The 23,664-nt window shown below is 38.4% G+C and overlaps 1 protein-coding gene across 1 annotated transcript in view; it reads left to right on the forward strand.

Annotated features, from left to right (window-relative positions):
- The window catches only part of npas2 (neuronal PAS domain protein 2), a 240,449-nt gene that overhangs the window by 140,367 nt on the left and 76,418 nt on the right, over nt 1-23,664 (forward strand). The window contains exons 2-8 of the mRNA XM_051935191.1: nt 8,269-8,474; nt 9,177-9,230; nt 9,920-10,074; nt 16,505-16,596; nt 16,683-16,772; nt 20,643-20,761; nt 23,544-23,569. Of these exons, the coding sequence (XP_051791151.1) occupies nt 8,419-8,474; nt 9,177-9,230; nt 9,920-10,074; nt 16,505-16,596; nt 16,683-16,772; nt 20,643-20,761; nt 23,544-23,569 (592 nt within the window). The 5' untranslated portion in view covers nt 8,269-8,418. The remainder of the gene's footprint in view (nt 1-8,268; nt 8,475-9,176; nt 9,231-9,919; nt 10,075-16,504; nt 16,597-16,682; nt 16,773-20,642; nt 20,762-23,543; nt 23,570-23,664) is intronic.

Below are 23,664 nucleotides of genomic sequence, written 5' to 3' on the forward strand. Positions count from 1 at the left end.
ATTAATTATTGGTCACAATGGCTTTGTGCTTCAGAGATCAAGGTGGAATTCCATCTCACACTAATGGACATTTTATCCCAGTGCTTATTTTGGTTCTTATAATTTTATGACTCTATATTCTAAATTGTGCTGATATGAGTTAATATGGATGTGTAAGTAAACCCCTGCCTAATGTTGACCATTCCCAGAATTACCTCCAGGTCCCTGCAACCAACCACATGATAAGAAATTGTTCAGAATTGTTTAGCAAATGAACAGAATGTTGAAGAGGATTATGAAACAGATACAAAGACATCTGATAAGTGTCCCGCTATTGTCAACAGCTCAAGACTCATTTAGTATTTAAGAGGCGGTATCTAGATGAGCTGTTTGACAAAAAATATGATCAATATACTGTAAATGTACAAAGAAGTAGCATAGGCAAAATGTGTTATTGAAATGAATGAAAAAAATAAAGAATTTAACTTAAGTAGATAAAACAGTGACAAAGTTCCTGGCATCATTAAAGATGCTTTTAAGGTTGATCACTTGGGGTGGTCGGTGTTCAGGATAAGATCTGACTTTTAAAAAGAAACCACCTGGAGATGTACTGGGGACCCCATCTGCAATATGGTGCTGGGAAATTTGCTGACATCCTAGTGCTGATGCCGGACAGGCAAACTGAGATTGTGTCTCAGTCTGAAGGGTGATCGCTATGTTCAGGCTGATAACCTGGCATTGTCAGACTCACATACTTCAATTCAGGGTCACAGGGGATTCCCCACAGCATCAGCCACAAGGGAGGAATCAATAGAGGAAGGGGCACCATTTTGTCTTATGCCTCTTACACCCACACAGTTGGTAATTAACTTGTCATGTCACTAAACCAGTTTACCCAGTGTAATAGACAGCCGGGGCTTCTACTCTGCCAGGACGCCTTCATAAGGGAAGGACCGGGGGAGAGAGTTTTCACAAGGCATTACCTCCCACAGAATGACAGAGAGCTGTCCCCTTGGCTTTGGGCAGTCCTATGTGTTTGGAGCTTGGAAGCTCAGGCCTGTTGGGGCCCGTGGTCACCGCCAGGGGGTACATGGAGAAAGGCAGAGTACTTGATGGCAGGACTGCCTCCACATGAAGAAGTGCTGCTGGAAGAAAATCAAGTAATACCTGGAACACTTCTGGGTGCTCTATAAAAGGGGCTGCTTCACTCCATTCAGGTAGCCAGAATCAGGAGAGAGAGGCAGACACTTGCCTGAGAAGGAGTAGACGCAGAGGGATTTAGGGAAGAAATGCTGTGTATTTGACTGTTTATTTTGCTTATTTTCTAGTGTATAGGTGGGAAACCAAAATGAAATGCATTTCCCACGCTTTAATAAAAGTCTTATGTGTGCTGGACTTGTGCTTGTGTCCATTGTGTCGGGTGTTGGTGAGCTGGTGTACCCACTGTTGATCTTGTGGTACGCAGCTGTGGGTCAGACCCGGCCGGGACGCCTGGAAGGACTGGGTCATGGCTTATTTATCCTCCGGGCCACGAGGGGGCAACCGCCCTGGAGTAGAAGAGGCCCACGGAAGGGGAGCAGGGAGGCTCAAGACCGCTGTGGCCTCTGGTCACCGCCAGGGGGTGCCCTGAGCCTCATGGAGCCCGGGATTTATTCACTTCCGCCACACCCATGGAGGACGATCCTTCCAGGGTCACCTGGAGCTCATTCGGGTGAGGATAAAGGGAGCCGCCTCCCTCCTGTCAGTGAGCTGGAGTCGGGAGCAGGAGCAGGATGAAGCTCCTGGAGAGAGAGTGCAGGTGGCCCAGGGACAAGGAGAGAGAAGGCCCAAGAGAAAGGTGACTGGGGCTAGAAGCACATTGTTGTGGTGCGGGACTGAGTTGACTAGTGTGTTGTGGGAAGACAAATAAAGCATATTATTGATAAAGATGCGGTGTTGGTCTGATGGTGTCCGGGCAAATATCACAATCTCTCCAGTTTAATACCCAATCATAGAGAAAGAAAATGTGCAAATTCTATGAATGGGATTCAAAACCTGAATCAAATTCAGTATTTGTGAGCCAGCAGTTCTAGCCACCATGCTGCCCTGTTCATATTCACATCATCAGAAAAATACTAGGATGTTCATGAATCCTTATGACACTTGTACTGTAGTTGCTGATTAGAAAGAAAGTCCTTTGACATTATCTTCATCTAGCTGTCCCCTGTGGCTCCACCCATGCAGTAGTGAAACAGGCCAGTGAGGAGGGCCCTTCCTGGTTCCCTACTCCTGACGTCACGCTTCCTCCTCCCCTTGTCCCGCAGTCTCCATCTCAGATTAGCGCAAATAAATCGCTCCTGCAAGCGAACTATGATACTTAACGCGATGAGAGAAGTTACAAATTCAACTGGAATGTTCAAGCAAATTATAGAATAAAACCCAATCTAAATCCATGAAGTAGTTCTCTCGTAAAAAGCGGACAGACAGACAGACGTTGGATTTTATATATATAGAGATGAGTCTTTCTTTTAAAAAGGTGGTCTTGTCACAGATTTTCTTGTAAACATAGGCGTGAAATGTAGCCTTTATCTTTCAATAGATATTTTTTCACTAAGAAGTCAAACAAAAACACCCAAAATATTAATCCATCCATATTTCCAACCAGTAATGATCCAGCATGTAACTCACTACAGCCTTTCTGTACTTATTTAAGCTTAGTTCTGTAACCTAAATATGATACATCACAATAGTTCTCCTCTGATATAGTAGCTGGTAAAAATATTCCCGTTACCTAAGACTGCTTGTTTTTTGGTTGGGGCAAAAAAGTTTGTTTCTGTATCTCCAGTTTTAGCCTCTTTACACTGGCTGTCAGTTAGCTTTAGAATTGATTTTAGAATTGTGCAGTTGGTTTTTAAGTCATTACATGGATATGCTCCTGCCTATTTATCTGAATTGTGTGTTGTACACCAGCCATTCAGAGAGCTTAGATCTTCTGGTCATTTGTCTCTTGTGGTCCCTTGTGTTAAGTGCAAAACTAAGGGGAACAGGGCTTTGGCATCTGCTGCACCTCATCTGTGGAATTCTTCATCTTATTATATTAAGCAGGTTCCTTCAACTGAACTGTTTAAAACTAGATTGAAGACATATTTCTGTTTTCTAGTTTTCTATGACCTTCAGTGATACTGATGGTTTCCTCCTCTTAGTCATTTGTTTGTTTCAAATTTCTTCTAGTTGTATTGTTTTATTGTGTTTTATTCTCTTTTACATTTATTGTATGTTTTAATGTAAAGTGCTTAGGCTACAGCATTACTGATGTTGTTTTAAGTATGCTCTATAAATAAATTGACAATGACTTAACAAAATCAAAATGTGGCAATGAGATATTTATATGAAAAAAATAGAAATATAACAAATGCAGCAAGTAAAAGTAACCTCTAACAGTTAAACATCAATATGTTATACATACTGTACATAGCATGAAATTAACAATCTGTATTATCGTGGAATTTTGCCTTATTATGGCTGCTTTATTGCACCCCACGTGCACAGTTTTATCTGCACATGGACAGCTCCTTCAAGAGACTTACTACAGTATGTCAGAATAAGCAGGCCAAATGGTTAAGCTACACCTGTGCCAATCACCAAAGCAGGTGCCCACTCACCACGCTGCTACAATGGGAAATCATCTTTTCCTCAGATGCTAACTCCTGTAGGAATATGGCAATCACCTACACCATGTGTTCTTATAACTATACCTTGAACATTTTTATAAAGATTCCTGTGTTGGTTATTTTGGTTCACCTACACTAAAGTTACTGTTATCTATATTGTTTATATGAATGCTAGGTATCTGCTTTATAGCGCCCCATGTGTACGGCCTTACCTGCATGTGGGCAGTTGCCTCAAGCAAAGAGACATAGTAGCTCTGCACAAGCAGACCAAATGTCTGAGCGACACCTGTGCCAATTACCAAAGGAGGTGCCCACTGACCACACTGCTTTCTAATGAAGACGTCTCTTCTCAGCTGCTAAACCCTGAGGGAATATGGCAATCACCCACACTGCGTGCTCTTAATAATATACCTTGACCCAATGAAAGAGTACAAAATTAATATTATAATAAAGCAACATTAATAAAAACACAGTAAAACCTATGTTAGCAAAAGTAAGAAATATATTAGAAAAGAGATTTTAAAAGTTAAGAAATGTATTTCAAAAAGAGTCTCCCTGAAAACACTTATGTAGAAAATGAAGGTGATGGAAGATGAATCTTTCACAGTCTCGGTGCAGAGATATTTCAAATTGGTGTTCAGTCTGTGGAGGTCCTTGTCAATTTCTTTGGGCTTTTCTCCTTCTCGGCTCTCCTTTCTTTTCTCTCTCCTCCTCTGATCTGCCTTCCTGATCTGCCCAGCATGTACCCAAACTTAAAGGCCTAACTTCACATTTAATTAACTCTGATTACAAGATTAATCAATCAGTGTTTTCCTTTCTCTGGCTGTTTGTCCCTTTAGATTCTAATTGCCCCAAGTCTAATAAATTAACAATTTGTTGAAGGTTTTAAAAGACTGCCCTAAAAATAAAAGGCTGAAATCAGTAAACATACAGAATTTAAAATCAGTCAATAGCAGTTTTTTTTAAAATATACACAGAGTGTGTTTAACATGGGATACAAGAGTTCAGAATTAAAAAGTCCAAGGAGTTCAAATAAAGTCAAAACAGGCAGATTTTCTAATTGCTGGCTGTTTGCTCAGGTATCCTTATTGCTGGCCAGTTAATCAGTGTTAGCTCATAACAGTTCACATTTCAAGTTCTTTTTTTCAGTCCATTTTCTTGTTTTTTATTTTGATATTGACTAATTTCTTCAGTCAAAATGTGAAGCATTGGCCATCTAAAAAGGAACTGAAATGCAGTTTCCATGTCATACTCGGCACATTTGAGGTTTAATATGTTTGTCATATTAACACACATTATAATAATGTCTCGGTGATATGAATTATTATAGAGCCATTATTATGTTACATTATAATTATAATATTATAATGTGTGCGAGTCATCATTTAGCTGATATGACTGCATTTCCCTATTTTATCAAGGGTGTTGTCATTTTTTAAATTTTCTGAAATGTTGCGTATGCATGGGTCAGAGTTGCCATAAATGTACAGTATGTATGTTCCCCTGTCCAGTTTTCTTTTAAAAATCCTAACATTTGCGGGGGAAGTTGTCTCTCTTTGTGCATATGCAGGCTTTATAAATGAGGTCCCTGGAGTGGCTTCAGGCTTTCATTCCAAATAATTCTTTGATTTGTGACCTGTCTTTGTTTTGTAGGTTGGCTCCATAATGTGATCGCTCATCTCAAGTATGTGTAACAATCTTAGAAATTCAATAATGATTTTCATTTCACATTCAAATTAAGAAAGAATGTTATTGTTGTCAATGTGTGTATTCTTTGGGAATTAATCCAGATTCATTTTTTTCTTCTTCTCAATCCATTTGTTTGATACTGAATGTTGATATTTTTGAACTGTAAGCAGGGCAGTGCACAAATGACAACTTCATTAACAGCTAGCTAGCAAACTTGGGCTTCAGTACTTCTAAGCCTTCGCTCCAGCCTGTTCCTTAATAAGAAGCATTTTATGTTAAGAGTAGATGCCAAGGTTAATCTGGCACCTCTCCTTCTTCTTTGTATACCATTTGCAGTTTTATAAATTCTTACCTGAATGTAATTTATTTCTATATTTACAAATAAAATAGATTACTTTGAAGAGAATTTGGACTGCAGTCTCTCAACTTCCTTTATTTTAAGTGTTTCATTAAACAAGCTGCTAAGGAATCAAAGTACACCTAGGTTTTTGTGTTGGTTAGGGCTAGGGGGCCCCAATTTAATATTTCCTTATTTCTCCAAAATTGCTGGGCTGGTCCTATCCACAAATGTGTGAGAAAATCATTTATAAGTTTAAAAACAATGTTTCTCAAAGACAGATCAAAAAGAATTTTGGTATTTCACGCACAACGCCTACAATTATATTTCAGAGATTGAACATTTGTTGAGCAAACTCAAATTGCTTGCAGTACTTGACCTACCCCAATCTACTTCTAGTTCAAACTAACCATTAAAGTGAAGGTTTGTCCTTTTTATGTTGCAACAGACAAGAATTGTGCCAAACACATCTTAACTGATTTCATTTTCCTTACTGCTACATTAAATTATACGGGGGATACCAAATCTGGTGGCCTATTGTACCCATCTGTTTTGACCCCCCTTTATTTTTAGTTAGAAAAAGAAAATGCAGGTGATACACCCATCCTCCTTAAAATGTAGTGTTGAACATTCATTGAGCAAACTCAGATTGTCCAAAAAAAAGAAAGTGAAAGAGTTCTTCATGCATTATGAAAGACAAGAATGATATACATTTTTGAATCAACTAATTTCATATTCCTTAGTGCAAATCTTATGCCTCATACATCAGTTTTGCTTCCCACTTTATTATCAATTCAAAAGGAAAAAAATTAAAGTGATTGCTAGATCCTTTTATATTATGAGACACAAGATTGTTTTAAAATGTGTAGGAACTAATTTCTTATTCCTTATTATACATTAAAATACTCTGGTGGCATGTGACGAACAGATGTCTGCACTCACAATTGATAAGATTTGAATTCGGGACATCACGGGTTAATCATCCTATTCCCCTCCACTAGTGATCAGAGTACTTAGGAGGATGAGTACTATACCCCTAAGAACAAAGCTTAATAGACAAAAAATGTTTTTGAAAAAGCTGTAAAATAATAAATATTTTATGTATAAAGGCACATCTGTGTGATTCTTCGTTCACACAAGTATTCTGATCTCAACACCTTAAAAGAATCAAACATTGATTTGAGATTTGATTGACATTTTTGCCAGGAGGAACAGGGGGTACTGAATCGAATACAACAACTGCAGAAAACATGCATACTTTTATTAAGTTCCAAGTCATGAAGTAGACTATGAGGATTCTCCTTTGGAGGTGAGGAAGGAGGTGTGCCTAATTAAAGACTGGGTAGCATTGAGTATTCCCATTGGCTAGAACAGGGGTCTCCAATCACAGTCCTGGAGGGCCACAGTGGCTGCAGGTTTTTGCTCCAACCCAGTTGCTTAATAAGAAGCACTAATTGCTCAAGTAACACTTCTGCTTCACTTCAGTTGTCTCGCTCATTAAGATTTTGAATGCTTATTGCTTATTTTCATCTTAAACAGCTGTATTCAATTCAATTTTTAATGGATCCTAATTAGCAATAACATGCGAATGACAAAAGAGACCAGCATTTCTCCATTTGGCTTGTTACCATTTACGCCAGTGTGTATTTATCTTGCATTATTTGGTTTAATTAAATACTTGGAAGGAAAGTAAAGAGAAAAAAGTGAATGATTGAGAATTGCTCGCCCATTTTAGCCTTCAAATCATTTGGATGATATCCTTAGGTAGGGGAAGAAAGTCTAGGATATGAGAATGACCTGACATAGCAGACTTAAAGCACTAACAAGCCATGAAATTAAATTATTGGCAGAATTGCTTTCTAATTAAGCAACCGGGTTAGAACAAAAACCTGCAGCCACTGCGGCCCTCCAGGACTGTGATTGGAGACCCCTGGGCTAGAAGAACAACATCCCATCCTTACCTTGCTGCTTTTGTGCTCATAATTTTGACAGTAATGTAACTCGCCCTTGTAAAATCAAAATGTAACTTGCGCTTACAAAATACGATTAAAATGTAGTCAGATTATAACTTGTGCTTACAGAATGCACTCAAAATGTAACTCTTACTTGTAAAATGTGTTCAAAAGGTAATTGCACTTGCAAAATGAGTGGTACTCGGACACGGAATTTTAACAGTTATCTTAACTCCATACTATGCTCATCAGTTAAACTAACATGGACGTTTGAGAAAGGAAACTGGAATGAGAGAAGGCAGTAACAATAACACATCCAGACAAGGTAGTGAATGGGTTGGAATTTGAACCCATTATTTAGAAACTATAAGGTAGCAGTGCTAATCATCGCATCATCTCGTCTCCTTATGATTTATTAATTACCAATGCAGTCAAATGGTCAACTGGTGCTCCGAAAGGTTAAGCATGACTCAAAAAGAGTAACACTGCTCCAGCACTCCAGTCACTTTGCAATTTAGCCTAGCAGATGCAGAAATGGGGATCTTCTCAGTCACCTTCATTTGCTCTCCTGTATAATGTCACTTTTCATTAGCAGGAGAAGTTTGAAAAAGAATGCCATATGACTCTTCTTGCTATCTTATGTCTTGCATTTTTTGTTTAGGTTCTGGTTGGATTTGTACAGCACCACCCTGAGTGCATCCCAAAGGAGGAGGAGGACTTCAACTTTAGGCCTTTGAGTGAGTTGAAAGCAAGGTGCCTGAATGGGAAAAATAAGACAAGAGAGAGGGCTCAGACGGGCGTGGGAGTGAGAATGGACAACCTGGCAAAGTTGGGGAGCCACAGCCTGGCTAGCAGGAGGGATTGGGAGTAAGTTGAAAACTGTGACTCTGCTTCATGTTATTACTATTTCCTAGACTGGTAGCATATCTGTCTTCTATGTATCTGTTACTCCTAAAATTGATGTTGTGAATGGTGGTATGTCTTTTGTGAGAGCATTCACCTGGGGTCACTGGCCTTGTTTCCACAGTAACAGGCACAAGCGCTCTGTGTTTCTCTTTTTTACTACTTAACAAATTCTAACAGCTATTTCAGCTTTCAGGTGCATTACTGTTATATTGTAAAAGAAAAGCTTCACTGGTAGCCACTCATGTCTGTCAAATTGTATCAAAAATGATCCCTCACATATTTTGTTGACTGTTAAAGGTACCTCTGTTTGCTTGGGTTTGGTTTATTTTTCTGCCAGCATCAAGCTGATAAACAGTAGGTCTGTTAAATAAATCTAATGTATGGGACTCTGCATGACATCTAGTCTAGATCCATCCATCTTTGCAGACTTTAGTAGCTGTTTATAGGACTGCTTTCTTAATAGGCAGAGCCTAAATTAGCCATTGCACACATAATGCTAAATATGGCCTCTGGAGAGCTCTAATCTGTATAAAAAAAGCATAGTCTTTAGCAGAGCAGCTTAGCATTGTGCTGATAAAGAAAGGTCAGGGGACAGACGTGAACTACATCCATTTTAGGTCAGGTCCCAAGGCTGATGTTTTGTTTTTGTTTTTCTTTTGAAAGCAGCACTTGTGTGGAAGATCTTTTTGATGAAGATGAGAAGGACAGAGCAAAAAGGTATTATGCACCTTTACATGGGGAGTCTTCATTGCCAAATTTACACCTGAGAACAATTAAAGATCTACAGTATCTATCTATCTATCTATCTATCTATCTATCTATCTATCTATCTATCTATCTATCTATCTATCTATCTATCTATCTATCTATCTATCTATCTATCTATCTATCTATCTATCTACAGCATATATTAGATGTTCTTTCAGTACATCTGGGTCATGGCCATCAAGCACTGGTCCAATTGAGTATAATCATTTTTTCTTGCTGGCCTTTACCAACTCCCACTTCAATAATTATATCATAAATTTTGCTTTTCTTTTTAAGAGGGTTAAGTAACAGCAAATAAAAGAGAAGACAGAGAGAAGGGGTATGATTAATCCTCAGCAAATTGCTTTATTCTATGAAATCAGCTATTTAGAATAGGGACCAGTTCAAATGAAAAGAGCCATGCTCTTTTACAGATGCCCAATTATGTGTCCTTCTGAAACAGAACAGCCATTGTTTAAAGAAATGAACTTAACACTGTGTCTCATAACGTGATTCAGTTGTCTTGGGGTGATTACTTTTTCAAATGCAGGTAATGATTCCTTTTCATATACTTTTTTGTTTTCTCCCCCTTGCATAAGGTGGAAAATTGCCCTTTTTGCACTCATTTGCTTTTTCTTTTAATTTCATGTTTTAAAAAGGGCTTCACGCAATAAATCCGAGAAGAAGAGAAGAGACCAGTTCAACATTCTTATTAAGGAGCTATGCACTATGCTGCAAGGGCATGGCCATCCCCGGAAAATGGACAAGTCAACCATACTACAGAGGACAATCGACTTCTTGCAGAAGCAGAAAGGTACCTCGCATGAAACTTGAGTGCTAGTTGGAGATGCTGTTGTTGTAATGGCTTATTCACTCTTAATGAATTAAACAGGCTTTATTCCACCTGGTGACCAACGCATCACCCGTAGTTTAAATACAGGGCGTAATATTTACCCACTGTACTGGTGATAATACTGCTACCTCTACTAATAGTGTTACTGCTACTGCTACTATACTCCAGGCAATGGCAGGTGCAGTGATTTGCTCAGAGACATGCAATAAAACAGGATACAAATATTGTGGTCCAAAATGGTAGGTCATTGTTATTGTTTTGGTGAAGGGTTACACATGGGTGAACACTGTTTCCTTATAGTTCCAGTGCTTTGGGTTCAAGTCCCAGCAGTGTATGGGTCTTTCACCAGGGTTCTGCTTTTCCTCTGATATTCCAAAGATGTGCATATTTAGTAAGCTGATAACTCCAATTTGACCAAGTGTGAGTGTGCATATGAATGTGATCTGGCACCCCTTGCCGGGCTGGAGCCTGCCTTATGACTTATGTTGCTGGGATAGTCTCCACTTCCCAGAGATCCTAGAATTAGATTAAGTGGGTTCAGAAAATTGTTGGATAAACTGGATAAAGTGAAAGCCGACTATGCATTCTCTGTGACATCCGGATGTGCATATCTCTCACTGCTGTTTGCACCTTCTTTACATCACCTTGAGCCACATGGGTTTTGTACCATTTCCTTCAATTAAGGCTTAAAATGGCCCAGTGCTCCATTGAGTACCTGCCTACTGGTAAAACCTCTGGAACAGACTGCATAAAATGAACTAATATATACAGTATGTGAAAAGCAATTGCTTCTTTTTTAATATTTAATTTCTACTCAAGTTCTTTAAAAATGAGATTTATCCACTTGAAACCTGAAATAAAAATCATGTTCAGGATCATTCTAAAAAAGCAAGTATCAAATTTGAATTTAATCGTTTTCATTTTACCTATTAGCTGACTTGCCAGCTGCTAACTTCTGTACTGTCAAAATGAACTTGTCTGTTCCAATGAAAAGCAACAAAAAGGAATGACAGTTTGAGGCAGGGCATCGAGTCAAGTTGAGCTCAAAGGAGCCAGCATGCACACCAAAGAAAAATCAATGTGCATTTGTCCATCATGACTGCGAAGACCTCCACATCTTCATTCATGCTACAGTAATATAATTCTTTTACTAGCCGACACCCGCCATAGCATACGGCAGTGTAAGAATAGGAACAGAAAACGGTGAGAAAGGAATTCAGAAATCAAGAAGTAATAAATACTCCTTGAAAGACGGAGTTGTGAATAGGTGTTTTGGTGGAGACGACAGATAATGAGTCGAAAGATCTAACCCTAGAAAAAGCCACGTACAACTGACCGTGGCTAAAGACTGGTTGTTGTAGGTTAACGCAAATCTTTGCAAACGTTTGTTCTTGGGACTTGTTGATAGTCATGGAGAAGGCGGGTCTGAGTGGGAATTGTGTGCATTTAAATTTAAAAGGGAGATTGGTGTCAGAAGGAGAGAGATTCTGGGAATGAAGATTGTTTCAGAATTTTGGATAACGATCAGTTTGCACTCAATAATATTTGTATGTATTCGGGTAACAATGAGTTTTGCTCCGTTGCAAAGACCTTTTGATGGTATAATATTTCGGAGGAGCATAACTATAACTCCCAGCCTCAGATGAAGGATATGGGGAGGCATGCCAGTTGGTGTAAGGGTGTGTAAAAACTCCTGTGGGTATGTTAGTTGATCATTAGGATCGTCACTGACTACTGTATCTACAATCTTGAAGGTCACTTTTTCACCCTGTATAAGATCAAGAACTTTGCTGTTAATATGTTGAGAATCGTCATTTGTGACGTTCAATTTTGGTTTTGTAGCAAGTTCTTGGGAAGTCACAGTTGAGAAATTAATATCACAGTAAAGTTGAGCAACTGGGTCTTGTTGTTGTGGTAAACATTGAGAAGGTAGTTCTGCCGTGTCTCTAGTTTTACCTTCCCGAAATTGAAGAAGCCATTGAACAAATTGAGTTTCACTTTTGAGAGCTCTCTTATTTTTTGTGAGTTTTAGGACTTTCATTTTATTCGACAGCCTGTGTTTATTGATGGAAGAGGCAACGGTGAGGGCTCGAGAACCGCGGAAGATAACAGACAGTATTTGGTGGAAATTAGGGATACTGTCATTCATTTTATAAGAAAGTCTTAGGAAACAACCATCACAGTCTAAAGAAAATAAGAAGGAGCGAAACGAATAGCAAGGAGCGAAACCAATGCCAATGGTCGACAGAGTACCTTACTGTAGCAGGCTACGGAAAAGACTCCCAGGCGCACACTTGGCTGAAGTGAAAGGTCACGCAGTCAGGCTAGATATAGGGCGGTGACATGACACCAATGGGGTCATGAGAGAGAAGCAGGGAACGCGGTAGTCCAAAGGAGGAATACGAATCGAGAAAAGCGGCGTGGGGGTGTATGGGAGGCCTTAGGCAGTGTGGAGAAGGGTTTGGAAGAGCAGGAATAGGAATCGAGAAATGCCGTGTTGGCTGCGTGTGGGCGAGACCAGTTTTGAAGAGGAGCCGCAGGCAGCGTGAGAAAGGGTTGGAAGAGGACGAACAGCAATCAAGAAATGCCATGTCAGCTGCATGTGGGCGGGACCACTTTTGAAGAGGAAGCAGGACGAGCCAGAAGAGAAATATATATAAGAGATTTATAAAACAAAAGAGATATATTCTGCTGTAACATCAGAAGGTCCCATTAGAATACAGATTGCTTAGAAGCGGTCTTCATCATCAAGAAAACAATCCCTAAAATGTGTACTTTTTTTTGAGATATTAAATATTGAATTAGACCTTTACTATACCAGATATGTAATTTTGAGTTGCAGGAAATTGGAGCCTCTTCCAGCTAATCTGATTTCAATGCAGGAGTTTAACACCAGGTGGAACGCCCTCTCCTTGCTAGACACAAACCAAACATATATTTGGCCAAAATAGCATCACACCTCTGGCTACAAAGTAATGAATTAGAAGGTGTTGTTACTTCATATAACCTCACCAAAGACACTAGCAATCTCTATGGGGGCCATGAAGACGAGGAGCAGCCTCTTGGTACAATCTGCAGCCACCCAAAGCTTGTGTGCCACTTAGTGTTATAAAGCTATTATAATGTGTTAACTGTCAGAGTATCACAGTCAATGCTCTTCACATTCCTTCCCTTCAAAGACCTGGAATCTGTAGATGTTCATTAGCACATTCTCTTTAAATTACTATATAGAAATAGTGACACGCATTAAAATGAAGTTTACAAAAAAATCAGTGGATTTCAGCTTTAGACCAAATGTAATATATGCTCCTAATTCAACCATCAAAAAGTGTTCAAAGGTAGGCTACATTATAGCACCACAGGATCTGAACCCAATTATCCAGATCAGTCGTGTGAAGAGATAGCATGACAGCAGAATAACTAATCCTAGGAAGATGCCAAAATATTACTGGTGTGCACACAAACACACACACACACACACACACACACACACTTCTGGGTATTTAAGAGCCACCAAATTAATCTTATTTCCATTTCTTAAAGATGTGAGAAGATGCCAAATTACCAGAAAATTGACACAACAAAGAGAAAAATGTGCAAATTCACCACAGACAGTAAAAAAGGAATTTGAGGAAATCCCTGGAACTGTGAGGCACTAGCATTCCACCTTGTGCTATTATGTTTCCCTACCTTTTAAGCTAATAATCATATATCTCAACTAGGGGGTTCGCTCCCTGCTTGCTTCGTTCGCCAACCCCCTTGGCCTGCGCGAAGCACCAGCCACTTCGCATCTCTGCTGCTCGCATTGTGAAGAGGGGGGCTGAACGCACCCCAAGGAGACGTGGATGCTCCTCCGAAACCCCCTCTTAAATGGTGATACAATGGGAAATGAATACAGTTTTTTTTACCTCCTCTTTGCTCGAACAGCTGCTGGCTTGCTGCTGCTGCCATGCTGCGTGATCTGAATCTCGCGCAGTGCTTTGAACATTTAAAAGTCTGTATAGCATCTGTCCTACTCTTTGTCTTTTATTTCCAGCCCTGGGCGTGGTTAAATCTCTTGGTTAAGTCTTGTCTCACAGGACGTGAGTTCTTGATATTTTTAAGTTTATAATTTAAAAACGGAATAAGAATCTGAAAATCTAACACCATCATATTAAAGTTCGATAAATTCTAAAAGGAATGATACCAAACATATATATGTAGGTTTTAAAATAAGCCCGATTTAAAGCATGACAAAAAATGTGACATAAAAACGTCACATAAAATCGTTGCACAAAATCGTTGCACTTTTAGGCTTAGGATTTTATATATATATAGAGTGATTACATTTTTGCTAACAGCATCATGAGATAAAGCAGACCAGAATTGAAATCTACTATACTTATTGCATTTGATGGAACTCTTTGTCCATTTTGTCTGATCAATACATAGAAATACCAAGGCTGTAGATTAGGAACATTTTAAAGGTTATTTGGCATTTCTGCAAGTGTAGCCTATTATTGCCAGAAATTTCTCTGGCTCCATCCGACACAGTAGACTAATTCAATAAACATCATCTTTATCACGGAGACAAAATTAAAAGCTCTTGTGAGGCTGAAACTAGAGACCATTTTTAGGTAAGGAAAACAGAAATTTCAATGTAAGGTAATATTCAAAGTAACATTCATTAATCATGTTAATAGAGAGTGGCTACATGTTGTATGTTGGTTAGCACATGCCATAAGAATTTCACTGTACTCTGTACACAAGACAATGATGACCCTAAAACACAAAAACCTGAAGATAAACTGTTCATAAAATGGATATGATAATCAAAGGTACCTTTACACCATTTGGCATCCTATCCAGGATTGGAGCTTAATGTTCGTCCATTCCACAAGTCTCCCTGTGGCCCTTGTTAGACACAAGTCTCCCTTAAAGTCCTTGTTAGACAACCTACTTATGGTTCTCCCTATGACCATGCATTAAATACCAAATTTGTTAAAGAAAGGTGAGAAAATTAAAGGATAACCTTCTCTGAACACCATTTAGGCTATTTCCTATTATTCAAGCCTACCTGTCTGTGCACTAAATAGGTGGAGTATGTGAATCTCTTCCATGAAGGCTACATTTAAAAATGAAAAGATCATACATTTGAGTCATTTGTTTCATGGTAAATTGAAAACTCTGCCTTCTATTTAATATAGTCAAAAATGTACGTTATAATTTTTATTTATTTCAAGATAATATAATAATACTCAATACCTTAATCTAATTCAGGGTTGCAGGAGTCCAGAGCCTATACCATTTAAAAACATTCTGTAGTATAAAATGAGTACATTGAATAGGAAATCGATCAGCTAGAAATGGTTTCAAAGTCTATAATGAAATAATTTATGATATCACAACTGTATTATACATGGGAGTTGTTGCTATAGAGAGTGTTTACATGTAAGCCCATTAAATCAAGTATTAAGGATGAAGACAATAGCCTGTGTTCAGTTTGGAGTAGACTATCAGTGGATTCCCAGAATGTCCCGTGCACTGACAATCTGACTATCTGACAGATCCCATGCACTGACATGGATGACAAGGAAAATGAGCTATTATCAGCCATTGTCCAGTTCAAAAATGAATAAGGCAGCCCAACTACAAAGGGATGTACTTTATGTGAAAGAAGATATGTGGAATTGTGCTGTTTTCCCACTGTCCTATTGTTCCACCATCAGTGGTACTCATTCCTGAAAATATCGATCAGTGATTGCTTTAGCGTGACACAACTCAAGACACAATTCCCAAAAGTGAAATGCCACTGGTGAATGCTGTGAATGAAGTGTCATCTGTTCAAGTCATCAGCCAGTAGTTTGAGATGTTGCCCAGTGGTACAAAGATTAGGTCTCATCTCTCAGATGGTGCAAGTCATCGATACAGGAATTGTTGTGTTATTTGCTACTGTTGCCATAAGGCTCTTAGATCCTTTCCAATAGACACAAGGGTACTTCCGGCAGTTTTTTTTTTAATTGTCCAACTGTTTTATCCATACAAGCAACAAATGTCAGGATAACTACCCAGCCTCATAAAGATCTACAGTTCACTCTAGTTAAACTCACTTAGTTATTTGTGTAACTAACTTGTTGTTAAAGGCATTCTGTAGCAGGAGTACAACTGTCAAAAGGTCGCAATAAGTGTACTTCATCTGGATACCACCCAACATATACTGTATGCTGTAGTGGTGGTTGTGAAACTAACTGACACATTTATATATTCAAAGATGTATAATATTTAGATAATTACAAACTAATTAGTTTTAGATTGGGTGAAATGATAAATTTAATTAAGCATTTTTTTGGTTCTTAAATTGTATATTCTGACAACTTTTGTAAATGGAGGCTGTAATTGGCTATTATTCCAGAAATAACTGCACAGACACAATCATGTGAGACCAGGCAGGACTGGAAGCCATCATTCCTCAGCAATGAGGAGTTCACACAGCTAATGTTAGAGGTAAGGCCCACTACTTCTTTCAGAAAAGTGCTAGACATTCTTCTCAGTAGGCTCTTGAACTCAATCTTTTGCTTGATGTTTTACAGGCTCTGGATGCTTTTCTCATAGTTCTCTCCATAGATGGAAACATCAACTACGTATCAGACAGCGTTGCCCCTCTCATTGGCCATTTACCGGTAAGGAAAAGTCTATCTGACATCAAATCTTTTGACCACAACCTCAAAGAAGTACTGTTGAAAGGCAGAACAATGTCATTAATTTTGCATTTTTAAGGAAGGTTTTTGATTAAGATCTCTTAAGGGTCCATCTTTTTGCAGTAACTCTTTAAGTCTTTAAATCCACAAGTACTACTGTATAGGTTTGGAGTTAACTCACTGTTATGTCCATGCCGTATCTAAGATACCAGCCAGACCTTCCACATGAATGCTTGTTTGTTCTCTTTTTCAATTTAGTTTTCTGAGAATCAGAATTATTTTGGTGTAGATATTCAGTGCTTTCATTACATTACATGTATTTTGTGCCTGTCACACTTCTTAAAAGTGATTAAATTAATAATCTAGAGCTCATTTGCAATAAAAATGCAATTGTATTCTACTAAATAAAATGCTTTTCTGGCACAGTTAAGTAAATACACTCTGCATATGGTGCATTGGCTTATTACCAGTCAAGGTGACTACAAAACAGGCTATTAACTTTCATTAGTAAGTCAAAACAACCAATTTACAGTACAATATAATGCTTGTTTACATCTTTACAAAACACTTATTCATTAATTTTTGCAATGCTTAAAGTTGAAACTGTTCATCAACAGTACAGGTTTATTAATAAAAGTAATGAAATTTGGTCTTCCATCCTAAAACTGTATCAACATGAAATGCTGTGGCATGGAAGAATGAAATCCTGTACACAGTGAATTCAGAAATGTATCATTACACAATCATTACATGTTCTAGTGACTGGATGCTTATTATTCTTCAGCTCTCCGGTCATCATACATGGTTGTATCTCAGCTCAGTGGTCATTGGATGGCTATTCTTTTCCAGATTCTGATGTATGGTTTGTTGCAGTTGTAAGGTTAATGAGTACAGTTAGAGCCAATACCCGTGCTTTCAATTATTCATAACACAGCATTCTCAAATCCTCTTGATCCAGCAACAGGCACAATTATACAGTAGTTGCACATGCTTTCAAGCAATTGTAATGAGTCAATTTCTAAAACTCAGAAAGGGCTCTGCCAAAAACTGAAGAGTTAAACTATAAATGAAGTCAAAGAAGAATTGCTAGGAGTTGTTAATTAAAAGACATGTTGTCACCAAAACTGCAATACAAAAATTATAAATGAAGTCGAGAACAGAAATGTTGTGAGGCATGAAGAAGAAGACATAAAATACTAAGAGCACAAAGTCTGAAGTTGTTATAGGGATATATCCTTCAACCAGAGAAGAGGTAGGCAAAATTGAAGTGCAAAACTGTGTTTAATGAAAAAGAAAACTATAAGAAATCAACAATCAGAAGGTGTACTGCCATCAAAATTCCAGACTTGAAACTATACAATAATCTGAAGGTGTGCTGCCACAAAAGTCTAGACTCAAAAATAACATGAAGGCAAGTTGTCACAGAAATCTAATCACGAGCCTATGATAGAAGCTGAAACACGAATTGCTGTGAATCAGCAATCAGAAAAGGCATTTGCACTTGGGGACTTAGCAGGATGTTTTGGCTTCTGCATCCGGAATGTCGGACACCTCATTGAATGCTGCTATGGGCACAATAGTATGTTTGAGAATGATTGTGAGCAGAGGAAGACCAATAGATGATAAAGAGGCTGAAAGATAAGGTCAAAGCTTAGAAGACAGTCATAACTGAATGAATTAAACCAAAGGGCGATGACAGAAAAAGACAGAATCACAGCTTCATTAAAAGCCAAATTCCTCACTCTAGGACCTGCTTGGTAAAGAAACTAAATACCACTAAACTTTTTTGTTATAAAAAGGCAGAAGTTATATCGAACCTGCCCACACCATCATATTTATAGTGGAGGTAACATTGACATCACCAATCCAAAATTCAATGAGAATGCTAATAAGAACGCAACAATGCACAGACAAAATGGAGACTAATAAACAGAAGAACTAGATGCAATAATGGAAAACAAAATCCTTAAAACAAACACAAAAATTAAATCATCTTCAGAAATGAAAGCCTCAATTAGGAAAAATAATGGAAAAATACTGCAAATGCTGTGTGGAGTTAGGGCCGGTTTATACTTCATGCTCAGAATGTGTATGCACATGCATCATGGCTGCCATGCGTTCCCAACATTCATTTGATGCATCCTCTGAGCACATCTTCAGAAATTAACGCGACATGTGCGCGAGTTGCAGTACCGGCAAAAAGTCGGGGGGCACAGTGTGATCAGAACGTGACATCAGAGTCTCTGTTTACTATCTGCATGTGACAGAAAGCCACTATGCGGATTACCTTGGATCGATGTGCGTACTTCAATGTTTGATGAATGGTTCGATGTGGTGAAGCAAAATGCCCACATACAAATGCATTCGTGGTGCTTTTATATTCAAGCATCGCATATTCCCCAATGTAATGACAAGATACATTTTAAAGATCTCACATACCATCCTCTGTGCTGTCTTTTTTTTTTGCACCTTCACAACAGCATCAGAGTGTACGGCAGCATATTTGAGCCACAGAGAACAAAATTAAGGACACAGTGAAAAGGTATATTTTGTAATTAAAGTGGAAATTTTGGCTTTAATCTTGAAATGTCCACTTTAATCTCATAGTTTATCATTGAAGTAGCCCGTCATAAATGTCATCTTAAAACCGACCCTGATGTTAATCATTACATGCTTCTGGGGCTTCCTCCTGAACTGACAGCAGTGGCAAGCAGCAATCGCCGCACAGAACACAGTAAATTTATGATATTCCAGCTCTCTGCACATTTAGAATCCTTAGATTTATACTTGATATCACTTTCATGATGAAATGCATTAAAGTATGTATATTACATTTTACAGATAAGTTGGTAACTTCATTTAAATAATGAATACTGTTAATAATGAAACATGTGGGGGCTGCACGGTGGCAGAGTGCTGCTGCCTCGCAGGGAGTCACGTCCTTGGTGTTCCCTGCCTGCAGTTTGCATGTTTTCCTGGTGGGTTTCCACAGTGTGCTCCAATTTCCTTCCAAAGACATGAAGGTTTAGGGATCTGGTGAAGCTAAAATGACACTTGTGTGTGTGTGTGCTTGTATTCAGTTTGCGATTAGCTGATGCCCTGTCCGAGGATTGTTTGTGTCTCGCACTAGATGCTTGCTGGACTGGGCACATTCCTGGATTGATGGATGTAATCATTAAACATCCTTTTCAGAGATATTGTAGCAAGGTGTTCATGGAATTTCATGGATGTTTCACGAAATTCACAACACAGCAAAGCCAAATGTTTTCTCACCGTGATGATATCTCGCACTGCCACCTGTAAATCTTCCAGATTTATGTAAAGTACGAGCGCACTTATAGACAGTACAACGCTTGTGTAGCAGTAGCATCCACAGATGCACGCATCACTTTGCGTGAAGTATAAACTCGGCCATAATGCAGACCAACCATAGTAAGGTGCATAGTGCCTACTGGAAGGCAGCACATCCTAGTTAAACAGTCACAAAATGCCATGCCACAAAATGTCATCATGATGTACTTTAAATTAAATTATCATAGAATTTTCACTTATTCATAAGTACATTAAACATACAAAGCACATATGTATTCATTGAGCTATGAAACCTTCAAGAATGCACAACAAAGCAGCAAAAACAAATTTAAAGAAGCAAAAACAATTAGGAGCAAACTGTTTGAAAATACTGGTGGGCAAGGAGATGTGGGAGAAGGAGGATGTTACCTGTGGAATAGGCTGGGACCTTATGTACTACAGTGTGAAACAGGCACCCTAAAAGCAATAAATGTTAACATTTTTGAAAAACAGAAACCTGCTAATAATAATTGAGCATTAAAGAGCGTTCTTTTGTATCAGTCAGATATGGTGGACCAAAACATATTGAATTTCCTCCCTGAAAGAGAACATGGAGAAGTCTACAAGCTTCTTTCCTCACACATGCTCCTCACTGATTCTGCGGATTTCCTAGAAAGTGAGTACTTAATTTATTTTTACTAGTCATGGCATCTATGTTTTGAAAAGCAGTAAAGCCTAGCCTGCAGCTGTTCTTGGGGTGGTATAATTTTTGAAATTAAAAGTGGAAAAGGTGCCCACTTGTAATATAACATAAATTTTCCAACCCCACTTAATTCAACTCATAGTTACAGGAGACCAGAGCCTGGTCTGGCACAATTGGATAAGGTAAGCATCAGCCCTGGACGATGTGCCTGTCCATCAGAGGGTTCACTCATATGCCTGCACTTACAGAAGGACAGTTTTAAACCAAACTTGCTACATTTAAGAATTATGGAGGCCACAGTGCTTATCAGAACCTTCAATTCTAATGCTGCAGAATTTCTGTGCCTCAAAACAATCCTGTCTCTTAGTTCTGCAAGCAATTCCTTCAGCCTCAAGGCTTGGTTTTCCTCAACTGGGAGACCTTATATATAGAAATGTGTGCCTATCATAGTTATTTCCAATCAACTGAATTGACAACAGGTGGACTCCAAACAAGATGTGGAAACATCTCTTGACGATAATCAATAGAATGAGATGCACCTTAACAAAATTTCAAAGGTCTGAATACTTGTTTCAATGTGATATTTAACGATTTAAGCTGCCAAACACCATGCAGACCAGCCATTCCAGTGACATACCCATGCCAACTCTACATACTTGGTTCTCTTGCCTTCCTTGGCCTCCTCCATTCAGTCTTCCCAAGACATGGGTCCATCATCCAAAGCTACCTGCATATATGATTCAGACACCAGTAAAATATCTAGCCTTAGGGTAGTTGCTACATTTACAGTCTTCATCTGCCACTCCTTAGTTATTCTTAGCAGCCCAATGGATGTTCTTAGCTGTGGCTTTTGCCTCCTCACTGCTTTGATGAAGTATATGCAATATAGTAGTTTATGTGGCTGGCAGGATGTTCTAGCTCCATATAATGCCCCTGCAGAAGGATTCTTCAAGCACCTTCAACGCCTTGTCACATTTCCAATGACTGTGCCTTCAGAGAGGGCTATTGGGCAGCTGCTGAGGATGTCCTTTAGTGTTCCTTTTAAACCAGTAGTGTAAACATTGGCAAATCTGTTTATTAATGTTGCATTTACTCTTCAGTGAAAATATTGTATAAATATATATATTTTCCTTAATTCTTTTTTTTTTTTTTGCTTTTTGTAATTGGTATTAAACAGACTCAGATAGGATTAACCATGAATTTGCTACATGCCTGTTGGCCATGTTATGTGTACACGTAAGAGTTAATTGAAATTAACTCCCCTACTTTAAAACTTCTTAAATGCAGAAAAGAGGATTCTTCTAACACACTAAAGCATTTATAGTCATCAAGAACTGATGGCTATTGTGGCAGCATTCAGCAGCCTTGGACAGGACACCAGTCCATTGCAGAACTCAATCTCAGAACTCAGCGATCACAACATGAACAGTATTACACTGACTGGCAGAATTTGTGATAAGTAAAAAAAGCAAACAAAATCCTCTACTTGTGGATGGGGTGATGTTTAATGGGAAAGACTTTGGACTTTAAGTCACCTAAGTAAGTCACTTAACCTTAGGTATACAATCGAAATGTGTCTTGATCCTTTACGTCACCTTGGATAAAGACATCTGCCAAATATTCAAAAATAATAAAAATGTAATGGAAAATGATTTGGAAAAGAGGCACATAATATCATCAGAAAATAAACCTCTATTCATTTTTGTCCTCTGTTTTCCAAAGTAGTTAGCCAAGCCTAAATTTAAAGAGCCTTTGCAGGGAAATTCAAGCAGATGGCTTTGATCTTCTGCACTGCTGTTTAAATACTTTATTTTATTTATTTTTTCTTTAAAAAGAACTTTGCAGTGGGCCTAGAGGATGTGGCATTGCGTACAAGATTCAATTAAATTTGAAGAGAGTCTGGTTATAGATCTTGGTGAAGAATAGGAGCTAAGAAAAAGATTCAGAACTTCCTGTCATCATTGTGAAGACCTTTACAAATCCTCATCTGAGTTTCTGCAGTGCTTAGGAAATGCAACATCTAATGGTGTAGATACTAGGTTAAAAATAAATTAGATCAGATTTTTCATTGCAAAGAAATGGGTCTGGCAATGGAATCACATAGACATGTTTTACATTTAAAGCAAGCTGTAAGAAATGAAGAGGTGCATCAATTGCTAACTATTATTTTATGTGGCTTATTTATTAACTGATTGACCTTTATTAAAATTGCAAGCTAGTCTCCTTACCACACAAACACAAAAGAGGAAAACGAATTCCTGTGAAGACACTATAGAATAAGGCCGATGAATGCATTGCAATGTTGTTCTTCACAAAAAGAAATTTTCATTAGCTAATCCAGTTTAAAATGGATTTCAGACTCACTGATACAACTCCACAAAGTCTAATCTGTGTGTTTTTTCACGTTCCTTTATTGAATCATTCTCCACTGAGTGTGTGTAAGCTAGGAAGTCTAAAAGGTGAATGAAGGCAAACGATTGTGTATATTCTACTGGAGAGACTATGCTCAGAATTATCAGGGTTCTAGTCCTTTACAATGCTCAGAATTACAGAATTATGCTAAGTTTCATTTTGATGGAGTGATTAGTTTTTGAGGTATTGTGTCTGTAGATTCACATCCTGACACAGAAACATCTCTCAAAAGTATTGAAATAATGTGCATCATCTGAAAAGTCATAGCCAAAGTCACATTAGTTTGCCTGCGTATACTGTACATACACCCCATGGAAACTGTGGACTTTTTCAACATACTTGAATAGATCAACTGTAGATCTTCTTACAGACAGTGCCTACAAATAAAGGTGATGTATTTGAATAAAAACACCAGGAAAATTTTGCTTTTTCAATCATTTATTCTACAAAAATATCTAACTGTCTGTT

Source organism: Erpetoichthys calabaricus, chromosome 12, assembly GCF_900747795.2.
Source record: "Erpetoichthys calabaricus chromosome 12, fErpCal1.3, whole genome shotgun sequence".
NCBI lineage: Eukaryota > Metazoa > Chordata > Cladistia > Polypteriformes > Polypteridae > Erpetoichthys > Erpetoichthys calabaricus.